The sequence below is a fragment of the Aphelocoma coerulescens genome, chromosome 1, assembly GCF_041296385.1.
Source record: "Aphelocoma coerulescens isolate FSJ_1873_10779 chromosome 1, UR_Acoe_1.0, whole genome shotgun sequence".
Lineage (NCBI taxonomy): Eukaryota > Metazoa > Chordata > Aves > Passeriformes > Corvidae > Aphelocoma > Aphelocoma coerulescens.
Window position 1 is genome coordinate 41,757,189 of NC_091013.1, and position 15,611 is coordinate 41,772,799.

A 15,611-nucleotide genomic window follows, 5' to 3' on the forward strand; every position below is an offset into this window, starting at 1 on the left:
TTCCCTTGCATTTTACAAAAAGGAAGAGAAAAGGCTGCTTCTCGGTCGGAGAGGCTCGGGACGGCACCAAGACAAAGGACATCCCGCCTGGGCATCAACATCTGCCGGGCAGGTTTCAAGGAGCGAGAGTCGGCGAGCAGCGGGGGAGCCTTCGCCTCCCCGGCCGCCGGCCCCTCCGCAGCCGCCACCCGAGGGCTCGGGGCAGCGGGGCCGGCGCGGGACGGGCCCGGCCGGGGCCGGCGGGGCGCAGCCGCCCGCCCGCCGCGGCACCGCCGGTAACGGCCGGCGCGGGAGCGGCCGCAGCCCCGTCGCCCCTCCGCGCCCAGCGGCGCCCGCCGAGCCCCGCGGAGCTGCAGCCCGAGGTGAGCGCAGGAGTCTCCCCTTCTCCCCCCACCCCGGGCACAGGATGGTGGCGGAAGGCAGCGCCCGGCGGGGCCTCTCCCCGGGGGCAGGCGGGAGGGAGCGGCCAGGCGGCCGCGCTCCGAAGCGGAGCCGGAGGTTTTGGCAGGCAGATGGAGCCCGGCTCAGGGCCTCCCGCAGGCCCGGCCGTGCTCCGCCGCCTCCCGGAATGCCGGGGCCGGGCCTGGCCCGCGGGCACCGCCGCGGCGAGGCGCCGCTTTTCTCCGGTGCCGCCCGCCCCGGCGGGGAGGGGTGGCCGGGGGAGCAGGCGGCGCCTCCCCTGACCGAGGGGGCCTCGCGGGTGGGTGATGACCCTAAATTCCTCATGGGCACAACTCCCAGAATAGAGTAAATCCGGCAGAAAGAAAGGAAAAAGAGATCGAAAAGGGCCGCCTCAGTCCGTCCGTACTTTTTCTATCTCCATTGAGATACCTGGGCAGCTTGAGCCTCTTCTCAACGTCGTGGTGCCCCTCCCATCCCTGGCAGTGTTCAAGGCCAGGTTGGATGGGGCTCTGAGTAACCTGGTCTACTAGAAGGTGTCCCTGCCCATGGCAGCTGGTTGGAACTAGATGGTCTTTAAGGTGCCTTCCAACAAAGACCATTGTATGATGTATAGATGATGTACCGCTGCAAGGTCACATTCCGTTAAAGCGGATTTAGTTGGAGCAGCATGCAAATTTGTATGGATATTCCTGACTAGATATGTTGGTTGGGGAGAATAAGCTGTCCTCAGGCTTGGTTTACTTTGCTGGCTTTAAATAATATTTGGTTACTTTTTTCTAATTAAACCCAAGCATCTGTCAGTGAAAGGCCCATATTTAATGTGTGCTTTTTCAGGCTCCTTCTGCTTAACACACAAATTGATAGCTTGCAAAACTCACATGTTTTTTATGTAAAGAAATTTCTCCTATGTCAAATAGATACAGCACACATGAGGCTCAGATCTTTGTGAGTTAGATTTCATTATGTGTAACTTAACAGTTCCTTTGATTAGAAAAAAATATTCAAATACCTGTTTTTCAAGGTGTTTTAAAGAATTTGAGGCATGAACATTTTAGACAGTAGCCAGTATTTGAGCATTTTAAAAGATCTAGCTGCTTATAAATGTAAGTGTATTTATACACTAAATCGAAGTGAATCTGTGTTATATTAGAAATAGCTCTGAAGAAGATTAGCAATATATTTTCTTACTTCAGGACTCAGAGCAGTGCATAGCTCAGTGGTAAACCAGGCAGATCTATATTCGATATATATAAAAAAATGTTAAATAGATTTCTTTGAAGGTAGCAATTTTCTGGAGACCCTGTTCATGGAAAAGGAGGTGGCAAAAATGTCATCCTTGCAGGAGAAGACTGCAATGTTGCAAACATCACACAGTATCTTTCTAAATTAAAAACAAGTGGCATGGTAAGTGATGGGAGAATCTGAATGGAACTGAATCTTGGGTATTGCAGCAAAGTGTGACAAGTAGGCTTAAGGCTCAAGGTCCAAAAAGCAACAACCAACATGGAAACTTACAAAAAACTAGAAGCTTGTAATTTGTAAGGATGCTTGTGTTGGTGCATGTAGCAACATTGTTGGTATTTTCATGGAAGTAGTTCTGTGTTGTGCTTAATGGTAGACATGTTACTGTTTATACTGGAGAGGGCAATGTTAAAAATGCAGATGGGAGGTGAGGTTCATTACACATTCCTAGGAGGTGAAGGGAGATATTAAGAGGTAATCTGAACTATGTGGAGGAGCTGAAAGGGAACAGAGGAGACCTAACAAGATGGTTGGGATCTACAGTACATGATCTGTGAGAAGTTGTTGAGGGAGCTGGGCTTGTTTAGTGTGGTGGAGAGAAGGAAAAGGGACACTCTAGTAGTGGCCTACAGTTACTTGAACAATTGCTGCAAAAATATTCAAACCATTTTTTAATCTTGGTAACAGCAGATACTTAGTGAGATATTAGGAAAAATGTTTTCATCAGGAGGAGAGCACAGACATGCAACAGGTTGTACGGGGAGGTCATGGACTGTCTGTTCATATTAAATGCCACAGGTGATGTGAACTAGTGTCCGGCAGAAATTTGGACTGGACAATGATCATCAGAGGTCCCTTGAAAATATCTCTGTGAATCTATAATATATGATGTCAAGGAACCTATGGAATGGAGTGTATGGTCAGATATGTATTGCATGAATGTTCTTGGAGAGATATGTATCTAGGAATGACCAAGAGGATGAGAAACTGAAATATGTGTGGAAGAGACTGAAAATTTAGGGAGGTATAAATGGCAGTAATGGTATAAATGGAGGTATACATGGCAGTAAGGCAGATGTAGCATAGGGGACTTGAAATATTAAGAAATGGTAACAGGAAGAGCAAGTTTTTGGAGAAGAGTGGTAAGAATGTGTGAGGAAATAGGGTAATTTTGTATGATGGAGGAGAAAGATGTTCCTGCTTAGAAACAGTGAAGCAACTGAGCAGGAGCAATGGAAACACCAAACTGGGGAGTACTGGGAATTGTGGTGGGGCAGGGATATAGGCAGTTGGATTGCCTTGAAGAAAAGTATTTGGGCCTGGATGGTGAAGTAGGTGATGTACACAAGCCATGAGGTGCTTCATGAGGCTGAAGTGTTTGGGATCGGTAGAATGAGACAGGAATGAGAGATGTGGCAGGGTTATAGGGTTGTGTGGTTGCAAGAGCAGGTCTGGTGTGTGGTGCTAGCAGGCAGAGGTATGTTGATTTGATGAGTGAGGAGAGCATGTGGAAGAAGAATGCAAAGTCTGTGACTGTGTTAAGGTGAGGAAGGTATTCAAAAGCACCCAGCAGGTGGTTGGTGTGTGGGAGGGGCATGGAGTTGCACTGGAGAGATTGCACAGAACTACCAGCTGAGGGACATGAGGGTGCAGCAGCGTGAAGCAGATGTACAGAGAAACGACATATGTATGTATGCTGATGGTGGGGAGGTGACAGGTGCCATCACATCCGGGAGAAAGATGAGTAGGTGAGGCTGGAGAAGAGCATAGGACAGCACAGGGGTAGAGGAGTGTAAGTCATGGTGGTGTGCGAAAGGTTTGAGTCAGGAGCAGCACGGAGGAGACACAGGGTGGGGAGGCACGTTGATGCAGTGAACGTGCGAGCAGGGTGCCATGTACAGACTTCACAGAAATGAAGGGAATGTGGAGAGAGAAAGCATACGCTGTGTAGCTTAAAGGTAAGGGTTAAGGGTGCATATACATAAGAGCGGAGCCGAGGAGATGTTTGTTGATGCGAGTAGCGTGTGGAGATGGTAAAGGATATGCTGCGTACGGTGCGCGGGGCAGGGGGAACACCGGGACCGGCGGGAGAGGGCTCCTTAACGCGGCGCTGCCCAGAGGCTGCGGAGGCGCCGTGGGAGGAGGATGCCGGGAGGGAGAAGGGGACGGGATTTATGCCGAGCACGGAGCCGAAGGGCCGTGGGGCGGGGAGCGGCGGGGCGGGCGGGAGGCGGCACGGCGCGGCGTCACTGCCGCCTCCCCCTCGCAGGCCGGGGCTGCTATAGCGACGCGGAGGACGCCGGCGCCGAGCGGAGCCGCAGGGACGGAGACCGGACATGGTGAGCGCCGTGACGGACGGACGGACGGACGGGCGGGCGGGCGGCGGGGCGGGGAGCGCCGGCCCGGGCTGAGCCGTGTCTCTCTCCCGCAGCCTTTCTCCCAGCGCACCTACCACCCGCCGGCGGCCGGGCCCGGCTCAGGGCCGGCGGCGTTTCCCGCTTTCCAGTTCCGCGCGCGGCACGAGAACCCGGACTGGCGGCGTCTGAGCACCGTGGACGTGGAGCGGGTGTCGCGGGAGGGGGACGTGGCGGCCCTGCAGGCGCACCTGGAGCATGTCACCTTCTGCAGCGCCGAACGGGAGTGCTGCCCGCATTGCCAGGGCCCCGCGGACCCGCTGCTGCTGAAGCTGCTGCGCCTGGCGCAGCTCTCCACCGAGTACCTGCTGCACTCCCAGGAGTACCTCAGCGCCCAGCTCGGCAGCCTGGAGGAGGCCCTGCGAGAGACACAGGCGCAGCGCGACCAGCTGGGCAAGGAGGTGGCCCAGCGCATGCAGGAAATCCAGGGGCTCAAGGAGGAGTGCCGGCGGAGGAAGAAGATGATCAGCACCCAGCAGATGATGCTGGAGGCACGAGCCAACTACCACCAGGTGAGAGGAGAGGGCCTGGTGGCCCAGTCACGCACACCTTGCCAGCTCTGAGCCTGCTGGGATGGGTGGTAGAGCAGCCCCACTCTGCTGGGGTACAGTCGCTTGCTGGGTGAAAGGCTGGAACTGCAAGGACCAGTGACCCTGCAAAGGGAAGTGCCTTGCTTCCACTTGTTTTCCATCTGTTTCAGAGACTCTTGGGAGAGTGCTACATCATCTTTAACAAATCCTCTTGTTACTAACAAGTGGTCTTTACTTTTGGATTTGCTTTAGATGTATCTGAAATGTCAGATACACACACATACAAAACCTGTGATAAATATATTACTACTTTGTGTTGCTCTCTTTCCTTGTCTTGTCAACTGCGTGGTCAGAAAACACACAGGGCAAATACATCAGAACTGATGCTGAGCAGTAATGTACTGTCTGCAAGTAGTCACTGACCTGCACTGATGTTTTTCAGGCATAAAGTTTCTACTGGTGTGTGTGACTCAGAGGTGACTCAGGCAAGATGGTAAAGAGCTTCAGTGAGTTAGCTCAGCTCTGATTCCACAACAATCTGTTCCTGAAGGGTCTTCCTTAGGAGCCGTACTACATAGCTGTTCTGACTGACAGTGTCACAGCACTCTGTTTTTATTGGGAGGGTTTTTTGTCTCACTACAATGGTGTGGTAGTTTGATTTAAGTATTTTTCAGCTTCAGCATTTTCCAACAGGTTTCAGGAATGCAACTTTCATCTTCAAATGTAATCTGAAATCTAAAGAGTACACTGGACACAGACTTGACATGATTTCAGGCTAGCTCTGTATGTTTAAAGTTACAGGCAAAGTTCCAATATTTAAGACATCAACTAAGTTGGCTCAAGGGTTTCTGTAAGGGAAAAGGTACCTTATGCCCCAGGAGTAGAACTGTACATATGGCAAGGTTAATGCATTCAAATATTAGTCTCAAGGACAAGCTGCTGAAATGGTATTATTTTAAAAGACCTTTATACAACTTACAAAGCAGTTTGTCTGTCCTGTGTTGCAAAAGAAAACTGATTGCATGTGTCATTTTATGTGTAAATTTAAATAATTCTCATACTGTGATTTCCAAATATTATCAAGTCTTATGGAAATATTTGTAGTGTGCTAGTGTCTCTGTGGAAGCTGAAAAACATGGTAGTGAACTTGTTTCATTACTAATCTGTTCAATGGCATTTGCAGTAAAACAGAGATGGAAATCTATTTCCCATTCGTAATTTGATTTCATATAAAGTAAACTTCTGACCTCCCCCCTTTCTTTCTTCTCTGTTAGTAATTTCTTTTCTCTAGAAGTTATTTAAGTTCACATGAGAAAAATGAGTTCAGGGAATGATGTTCAACAATACCTGAAGTTCCTACAGTGTTTTCAGGAGTGTGAATGCCAGAGATAAACTAAACTCTTCCTAGTGTTTGTAAATGCAGGGTAGCAGTGTGATCAGTAAACAGTAGCTGTGTGATACTTACCTGTACCATGATATTGCCTGATCTGGGTTGACAGACAGTAGGGGTTTTACTGGTGTTCCTGAGAGGGTAGTTCGGATTCCATCCCCTCAAAGTCCTGGATGTTTTGCAAATATGCCTGTTACTTGCCTCTTTTAGTGGAGGTACACTTTATAGTTAATGTAAATTTGTTTTAGAATTCAGATGTGATGCCTTTAATCCATCATCAATATAAGTTTAACCATGAAATGCTACTATAAAATGGTACTGATACCTACAAGTCATAAATTTAAGACTTGTTGGTCACTACCTTCATGTGAGTAATACAAATTTAATTTTAAGTAATATTTTTCACTTTTTTGATATTTTGTTCAGAAATCTTATATTGTTATGTACAATGTAGGAATAAAGTGGATATTGTGGTTAACACTGTGAAAAGTGGTTGCAAGAAAAGTGTTGCGTAATTCAAAACCTAAGTATTCCCTGTGTTAATCCTGTCTCCTGCAGTAAGAGCTTGCTTTCACTACCAGCAAGTCAAACTGACATGAAGTTTGTGCTTGAATGGATAACATTATTTCACAGCCAATTTAATTCTGTAAATCATGTGCAATCTGTTACACTGTAAGCTCCCTCTTGGTTGGCAGTAATGCTTTGCTGCCGTACTATATCACTTTATTTTGGTTTTTTATTAGGTCTTGCATTTGTTCAACAAAATTTGTCTGAATTATTCATGGCTTTAGTGTTTGATGAAAGGTGTGTTTTATAGGATATCCAACTACCAGTGGCAGCATTTTAAATATAATATGAAATCTGGGAATTTCATATAATCACAGAATCATTTAGTTTGGAAAAGACCTCTGAGATCATCAAGTCCAACCTTTGATTGATCATTACCTTGTCAACTAGATCATGGCACTAAGTGTAGTGTTCACTCATTTATTGAACACCTCCAGGGATGGTGACTCCATCACCTCCCTCAGCAGTCCATTCCAATGTTTAAGCACCCTTTTAATGAAGAATTTCCTTCTGATGTCCAGCCTGAACCTTCCCTGGCACAGGCTGAGGCTAAGTCCTCTTGTCCTGTCAACAAGAAGAAGAGAAGAGGCTGACCCCTGTGTTACTACAACTTCCTTTCAGGTGGTTGTAGAGTGATAAGGTCTCCCCTGAGCCTCCTTTTCTGCAGGCTAAACACCCCCAGCTCCCTCAGCTGCTCCTCATAGGTCTTACCCTCAAGACCCTTCACCAGTTCCGTTGCCCTGCTCTGGGCACACTCCAGCACCTCAGTGTCATTCCTGTAGTGATTGGCCCAGAACTGGACACAGGATTTGAGGTGTGGTCTCACCAGTGCTGAGTATAGAGGGACAGTCACTGCCCTGGTCCTGCTGGCCACAGTACTGCTGATACAAGCCAGGATGACACTGGCCTTCTTGGCCACCTGGGTACACACTGGCTCATGTTCAGCAGCTGTTGACCAACACTCCCTGGTCCTTTACCGCTGAGCAGCTTTACAGACACTGCCCCAAGCCTGTAGTACTGCAGGGGATTGTTGTGGCTGAAGCGAAGGACCTGGCGCTTGGTCTTGTTTTACCTCATAAAATTGGTCTCTGTCTGTTGATCCATCCTATCCAGATCCTTCTAGAGAGCCTTCCTGCCCTCTATAAGATCAACACTGCCATTCAGTTGGTGGTGTCTGCAAATTTTCTGAGGGTGCACACAATCCCCTCATCCAAATCATGAATAAACATTAAACTGGGCTGTCCCCAACACTGATCCCTGGGAACACAGCTAGTGACCAGATGCCAGCTGGATGCAACACCACCACAATCTCTGGGTCCATCCATCCAGCCAGTTCTTAACCCAGCAAAGAGTGCACATCTCCAAGCCACGGGCTGCCAGCTTTTTCAGGAGAATGCCGTGGTAGATGTGTTGAAGACTTTGCTGAAGTCCAGGCAGACAATATCCACAGCCTTTCCCTCATCCACTAGGCAGGTCACCTGGTCCTAAAAGGATCACGTTGGTCAGGCAGGACCTGCCTTTCCTAAACCCATGCTAGCTAGGTCTGATCTCTTGGTATGTGGTCACACTGAAGATGATCTGTTCCAGAGCATTGCCAGGCACTGAGGTCAGGCTGGCAGGCCTGTAGTTTCCCAGATCCTCCTTCTGGCATTGATTATGGTGACAAGATCTTGAATCTGTTAACTTGGTTTCTTACAGTCATATCACACTGATAAGGAAAAATGACTTATTTGAGTGTCTGTGGTTTGTTAAAATGTCTTGATTTGAAAAAAAGTAGAGATAGTGATGCCATGATGATTTTTTGCCTTTTCGTTTATACCCCTTTTATATACCTTCTGTAGCTTTTTGTATTCTTAGTGTTTTTTAGCCTACATTCTTAGACTTATTTTGTTAAGCTAGGAGACAAAACATCTTAGAAGCATCATAGTTAGGGGTCAGAAAGCCCCAGACACCAAGGTCCTCTCCAGCTAAGATAGAACCATCCAGGGGAGATTCCTCAGGGAGGGGGACTCACTCGAGCCTCTCACTGGGGAATCTTTGATAGATATGCTAATTAGTAAGACCTATAATGTTATACCAGATCTTTTGGGAGTGTGCATTGCAGTGTGCATTGGGGTGTGCATTTCGGCGCATTCCACCTGGATGTGTGCACCTAAGGAATCTTAAAATAAATACCAAGGTAAAACCCCTTTTTCCCTTCTAACCGTGTTTGATTCTTGATTTTAAGACCAGGAAAAGGCATTAGTAGAGGTAATGAATGACCCTAAAGTGATGAGGGGCCCTCATGCGTAGTCTTGAAGTATGTTACAGAGTTTGTAGATGTAGCTTCTGTCCTTGTACTACCCATCTATTTTTAATATATTCTGAACATTAGTAGAAGGTACTTTGAAGGTGAACAAAAAGGGTATTTTAAAAAGGGTGGGATCCAAATTTGACTTAAAATTTAAATTCAAAACTAATAAGTAAATTATAGAAACAGAAATTGAAAGAACTTTGTACTTCAGAAGGATTCTAGGTAGCATATTAATGTAGCTATGTACCTTTTCTTACAAAATTGTGTACTGTTACCTCCCCGTGGTTGAAATGTCTGAATATTTTACATATCCTTTGAGTATTGTCATCTCACAACTCATATACTCAAACCCATCTTTATTGGTTTTTTTCCAGCTGTGTAGTGCTCTACTTTGTGGTGTTAAATGAATTTTAAGAACACCTGAGCTGCTAGTTGGCTGGAGTCTGTATATTTTGCTGAAGAGGGTTGTCATACCTTTCCCTTATAGTTCTCTACCTACATATATGAATCCTTGTCTGTGGTTTATATCTGAGTTTGAACTTGCTTGGCCAGAGTCTTTTTTGTTCAGTTTGTACAGTGCCTAGCACAATCAGATTCTTGCTCATGACCATCACTGTGAAACTTCACATAGCACTAATGTACTGATAACTTTACAGAAATTGGGTACCATGTGAATTTTAGTCCTTATTCTTGTGAGATGGAATTTATTAAAGTTACCTTTTTTTGACATATGAGCAAAATTTAATAACCTGTTAAAAACCTTAACCACTTTATTTACCAAAAAGATGTTACTAATCTGTTTTTAACTGGCTTTTTTTTTTCCTAGTGTCCATTTTGTGAAAAGGCTTTTATGACATATTCCTTTTTACAAAGTCACATTCAAAGGCGTCATCCAGGAGAGTCTGAGATCGGTATGTGCTTTAATGTTATCAAAAAAATTAAGAGAGGTAGTTTAAAAAAGTGTAAATATAGTGAAGATGTGCAGTCCATGATTTTGTGTAACTTGGAAGAATATTTTTTACTTTCCATTTTTAGGTGGCAGATACCAGTTTGTGTGAATGCAAGTGCCCCTGACTGATTAAATGTATTGGGCAACATATGTTTCAGTCTCTGGAAAACAGTTAACAAAAACCTGTGTGCCATATTTGCAGCACCTTTTCAAACTAGCATTTCTGTTGGGTACTTCAGCCAGTTGCACAGTTCAGAGCACAATTTCTCTTTAGGCATGTATGTTATAAAGGTGTGGGTAAAATGAACAAGTTGCACTAAGGAAAATAAAATTTGTAGATGTATATTAATTTTTAATACATAAATAATCCACTCCGCCTGAAATCCGTTTGGATAGGATCTGGCTCTCCTGAACTAAACTGACTGTAAAATGCAGCGAGAAAGTGTTTAGAACAGTCTAACTTCATCTATCTATGATACTCAAGGTTGCTTTACCACTAACTTGTGTACTTTTTCTCTCTTCACTGAAAGATGTTTAGTTTGAAAAACAATGTTCTCAAAGTTTCTTACATTCATATCTAAATTCTTTCCTTCCTGCTAGGCTGCATACTTATCACTAAGGACTAACAAGTATTGACAAGTAACAGTGATTACAAACAAGTTAGGAAAAAAAGATCATTTGGGAGGAGAAAAAGTGGGAAGGATCTAATGAGGTCTGAACTGTAGCTTGTCAGGTGAATAAAACAGCAGCAAGAGTGAAAGGGGTCAGAGTAAGCACCTGAGGAAGTGTGACTATATTGGAAGAAGAAAGGAGCTCTTGGGCGCCTTATACTTGATAAAAATGACAGTGGAAGATGCTGCAGAATCAGTTGAAGTAATTGTTGTATAAAAGGATTAGCCTGAAATGGCTCTGTAGGGGAAATACCCCATGCAGTTATTTCTGGAATAATATTCTGCATTGTGCTCAGATTCCCAGATGATGGGCAAGTAAATACTTGGTAAATTGATGAAATGTTTCATAACTGAAGATTGTTGTGATTTTTGCATATTTTAACATTTTTTGTTTGATATTCCCCCAATTCTTTTCACATAAATAATTTGTTGTATTCCAAGTGGACTCCTTACAAAAGTTATTTAGAATAAATGAAGCCTAAAAGAATTGAATAAGTGAGGTTCACTTTGTCCTTCATACATTCTTTTTATGACCCTGTGTTGCTTAGATTCCTTTGAAATTAGATTATAGAACACTTTTTCATGTAAATACTTCATAAACTGTTTCACATGTCAATAGTACAAGTATTTGAGGATAAGTTAGCAGTCCAGAGAATATATGTATTTAAAAGCATCTATGGAGAGTCATGGTAGTGGGAGGGAAAGTGGTCTAAGAAAGTCACACTTCATGAAGATGTTACTGAAACATGAGAAATGTATTTGCAGTAAGTATCACAGTTCCAGAAATTGCAACAAACCTTTTTAAAATCTGTGTTTCTTTCAAACAGAACAGAAGAGAAAAGGAAAGATAGAAAAATTGCAGGATGAGATTGAAAACCTGAAGGAGCAGTTGCAGCTCACCAAGTCCCAGTTAGAGTTTGAACAACAGGCTAATTTGGCCAGGTTGTCTAAGGTAATATGTACTAAGTAATGTGAATGTCTCAAAGGAATTAGCGCTTTGAACTGTGTTCACTCAACCCAGAGAAGTGCTGGATTTCCCTACTTCGAACACTTTCAAGATTCAGCTAGACAAGTATATCCTGGAGGATAATCCCTTCCAACCTGGTATTCCATGTTTGATGGTGATTTTCTTCCTTGTCTTCAGAGGAAACCCTGATCCTCTGTAAAAACATGGAGTGTTTCTTTCCCTGAACTCAGCTTCAGACTTCTCTTTTTTTCAGTCCTCTTGTTCCCCCTTTCCTGGAACTGTTCAGCTTCCATTTTTAAAAGTACTGAATGACCAAATCAAAAGCTGGTTGAGTTTCACTTAGAAGTGCAGGCGCTGTCAGAATAATGGGCCTTGGCCCTACGTGGACATGTGGAAGGTATTCTACTCATTCATTCTGTGTGTAGCTTTTGAGAAGTACGTCTATAACATATTCCTCCTGCCCCTGAAGCATTGTTTTGTTTATGAGATGGAGTATTCATAAGAGTGCAGTGTAGATTTTTAGGTGCCTTGGGGGCCTCTTTTGAAGTCACTTGTCTTAGCTGAGACTCCTAACTGCAAGGGGGACTACCTGAAATGTCCTGAAGCTACAGTCTGCAGTCTTACACAACAAGAAGCTTTCAAAACTTCTCTTTTTTCTGCAATGTCAGGGAAGATAGAAATGTGAAGTGTGACTGGATACAGTTTGTCTGCCATTACTGACATCCACTGTCAATTTGGGTATCATAATGTTACTGTCTTTTGATGAAACAACAGAAGATCTTGCCCATGTTGGGGTTTTTTTAGGAGAACTACTGCTGATGGGAATTTGTATATAAACTGCCATGCTTCCTATTATTGGTCCCTTCTGCTCCTTCATGATGAAAGGATACAGATGATCCTATTCTTCCTAGTTGTACAGTGATTGCATGTTATAGTTAGGGAACAAATTCAGAGTGAATGCTGTGATGCAAAGATATGTTTCCTAAAAAAATATATATGTCCTGGGCAGTGAAATGCAGAACTTTAAACGATTTGAGAACTATATAAAAATGCATCACTATGTAATGGAATGGTTGAAGCAATCTAACAGATAAAGTGGGGTAAATGTATATGGGGATAAAATGGTTCTAATTGGGTTCTGAGCTGAGTGCTATTACTGAAGGGCAAGATCTTAAGCTTGTGATACATAGTACTATGGAAATACTAGTAGCAGCTAGCAAAGAAAATCAAATATTACCTCTTATTCTGAAAAATCCCTGTGCAAGCCACAGCCTAAATATAGTGTATGAGTCTAGTACCTTCATCTCAAAAAGGATAGGATAGAAATATAAAAGTTATGGAGATAGGCTACAAAGATGATCAGTCAGTATTTAGAATGACTGAGTATGCTGAGAGTTGTCAGTCTGAAAAAAAGACAACAGGTTGATGAAGATAGAGGGTGAGATACTGATACCTGTGAAGTCATGAGTTACACAGAGTAGCAATGAACAATTCCCTCTGTGCTCCAGTTCAGGGCTCAGAATCCATCAAATGTACCTAGCAGGAGCTAGATTCAAACAACAACAACAAGAAAAGTACTTGGCTCTTCATGCAGCTTGTGGAGCTCGTTTGCAAAAGGTGATGCAGCCACAGGGGATGACTGCAAAGTGTATGAAGAGAAATGTAGTGAAAGTTATGCAGTTAATGAAGGTCACAGAACTTCAGGCTGAAGTTCACAGAACTGTCAGTCTGAAGAAGTCCTCTGAAAACAGTTGGCAACTTGGAGACTGAAGGAGAACATGCACGTTTGCTTGTCCCAGTATTAATCTTCTTACTTACACACTTAATGCCTTTGTGAGAAACAGGATGCTGAACTAAGTGGATCTTTGATCCTAAGGATCCTAAGGTCGTTTATGTTTTATTCAGCGAAAAATAATGAACTGCCAAAACTTTTTGAAGCATACTTGTTTTGCTAGCAAAATGTATAGTTTGCTACCCTCGAATTCTTGGAAAAACTGGTGGTTTTTATGTTTTTTGATGTCACAATATTTCCAAAATATTGAAAGTGACCGCGTTCCACATGTAGTTTGGGAGCTTGTGTTTGTATTGAATGTGAGAAAAAATAACAAATAATTTTTTTTTAACAATTACAGGAATGTGAACAGCAAAAATCAAAAGAAGAAGAAATCCTACAATCATTTCATAAATGGAAAGATGAGGAAAGAGAGAAATTGGCTGATCAAATAGAAAAAGTGAAAGAGATGTTTATGAAGGAGCTTAAAGAGTTATATTCAAGAAATTCAACCTTAGAAAACGTAAGCAATTTAAATTTTCTAACATTTTAAAGCATGAATCCCTTAGATTAGATGGCAGTGAACTTCATGTATTTGAAATGTGATATAGTCATTGTAAAGGTCTTCCTACAGAACTCTAAAAATAATGATTGAATGGTAGCCATAGCTACATCTTTGTGTACTGGTATTTTATTAACATAATTTCAGGTTTGTGCTTTTTGTAATTTAAAGGATTGTTTTGGAAGAATGATTGATCCCTTCAGCAACTGTGTCAGTTTTTCTTTACTCCTCAGCCTTTGAATGACTGTTTATGGATTAGTAGATATTGTTGTGGTTGCTGCATGTTAGGTATCCTTATGTTAATATTCTCATAAGTGTCATGGAGGAAGCTAACCTCTGCATTATAGTCCTGACAGATTTGTGTGTTTTCAATACATGCTTTGGAAATGCTCACTAGCAAGGGAACCATAAAACTATGGCTGAGACCAAATCTGCATGGCATTACCAGAGTAGCTTATATTTTGTAGCTGCTAGGTCCTGTGTACTTTTACAAGTCATATTTATGTTCGATGTAGATATGTGAAATTTGATAAATGCTGAACTCATGAGAAATGGGAGAAGTACCTGATGCAATCTCTGCATAACTGTGTTTAAAGAAAATTTTGTATTCCTCCTCCCTCCTATTAGCAACTGTTAGAATTACAAAAGTCCAATACACAACAAAAATCCAATTTAGGAACACTGAAAGACAGCCATGAATTTACAGAGGAGAAACCTCAGCGTCCTCAGGATCATCCAAATGTGGTTAGATTTCTGGACAAACAGGTAACACTGTAACTTAATGTATTGCTTTTGACAGATTACTTGTGTTCTTTTTATTTTTGTTCATCTCTGAGTAGGATATGAAATCCATAAGTAAAATTTTCATTCTTCTCAATTCCAAAAATAGCTGTTTTTAAAAATTTAATACTATTTAATCCTATCCATATAATGGCAAGCAAGGATTTATTTTCTTTATCCTTTATAAATGAAGTAACTGTTATTTATTGATTTTCTCATATTCTTTATGATTAAATATATCTATCTTTGCCAAATATGGAGGCAATTCAATTCCAGAAGTCTCTAATAAAGCATTTATGTCTAGTGATCTGTGAGGCCACTTACTGAAAAATTGGAATATTCCATTTCCCAAGATGAAAAAGAAAATTAGGAAACTTTCTGACTGGATTTGCCAACCTGTGTCTTTTTTTTCTTTTCATGGTTTTTGGGATGTGAAGGTCTTTGTTTATTGCTGGTATTATACAGAAGTTTGGTCACTTCTGCTCAAAGATGTGCAAAACTTAGTTTTGCTTTATGGGGTTTTTTATTTCATCAAAGAAAATCGGCTTTGCTCTAAAACTCATATGTTAATATTGGGGTTTTGTCATTATTACGCAAAATACATTGCTAATGAGTGCTCAAAATTACATTATTTAGAGGGAAAACCCCCTGTTCTCACTACTCTTTTTGTTAATACACAGATTAATGCATGTCAATACATCAAAACACTTGTGTATTTCTCACTCCCTGTGACTGCATATACAAATCAAAGAGCAAAACAGTTTCTAGAGTGATTGGTAGGAAAACCACACTCAGATATATAAATCATGCTGATAACTGTCCTAGGCATTAAGGAAATTTGAGTAACTCAAATTTCATATAATCTGTCATCTTTGTGGTATTTACGCTTTATTTAGAAAAATAAAGCTGCATATATCGAACTGAGTGTGTTGTTAACAAGAATTAACATGGATTTCCTCTATGCAGGAAAAAAAGTGGACATCTTTAGTACAAGCCCTCCGTCATGACCATGAGACAGAAAAGTCCGTGGTAAGTGGCACAGCAAACCACTTACGCCTAAAGGAGACATTTTT

At 42.7% G+C, this 15,611-nt stretch overlaps 1 protein-coding gene across 4 annotated transcripts in view; it reads left to right on the forward strand.

The window, feature by feature from the left end:
* Positions 1-288: 288 nt before the first annotated feature.
* DZIP1 (DAZ interacting zinc finger protein 1) overlaps positions 289-15,611 on the forward strand; it is a 39,814-nt gene continuing 24,491 nt past the window's right edge. For 3 of the 4 annotated variants that reach the window (XM_069008321.1, XM_069008327.1, XM_069008334.1), the window contains exons 1-8: positions 289-362; positions 3,914-3,983; positions 4,076-4,570; positions 9,665-9,749; positions 11,286-11,410; positions 13,558-13,719; positions 14,386-14,523; positions 15,505-15,567. In XM_069008321.1, coding sequence (XP_068864422.1) covers positions 3,981-3,983; positions 4,076-4,570; positions 9,665-9,749; positions 11,286-11,410; positions 13,558-13,719; positions 14,386-14,523; positions 15,505-15,567 — 1,071 coding nt within the window. In that variant the 5' untranslated portion in view covers positions 289-362; positions 3,914-3,980. Of the gene's footprint in view, positions 363-3,218; positions 3,332-3,913; positions 3,984-4,075; positions 4,571-9,664; positions 9,750-11,285; positions 11,411-13,557; positions 13,720-14,385; positions 14,524-15,504; positions 15,568-15,611 lie in introns of those variants that run through there. The other variant, XM_069008322.1, reaches the window with a different exon arrangement.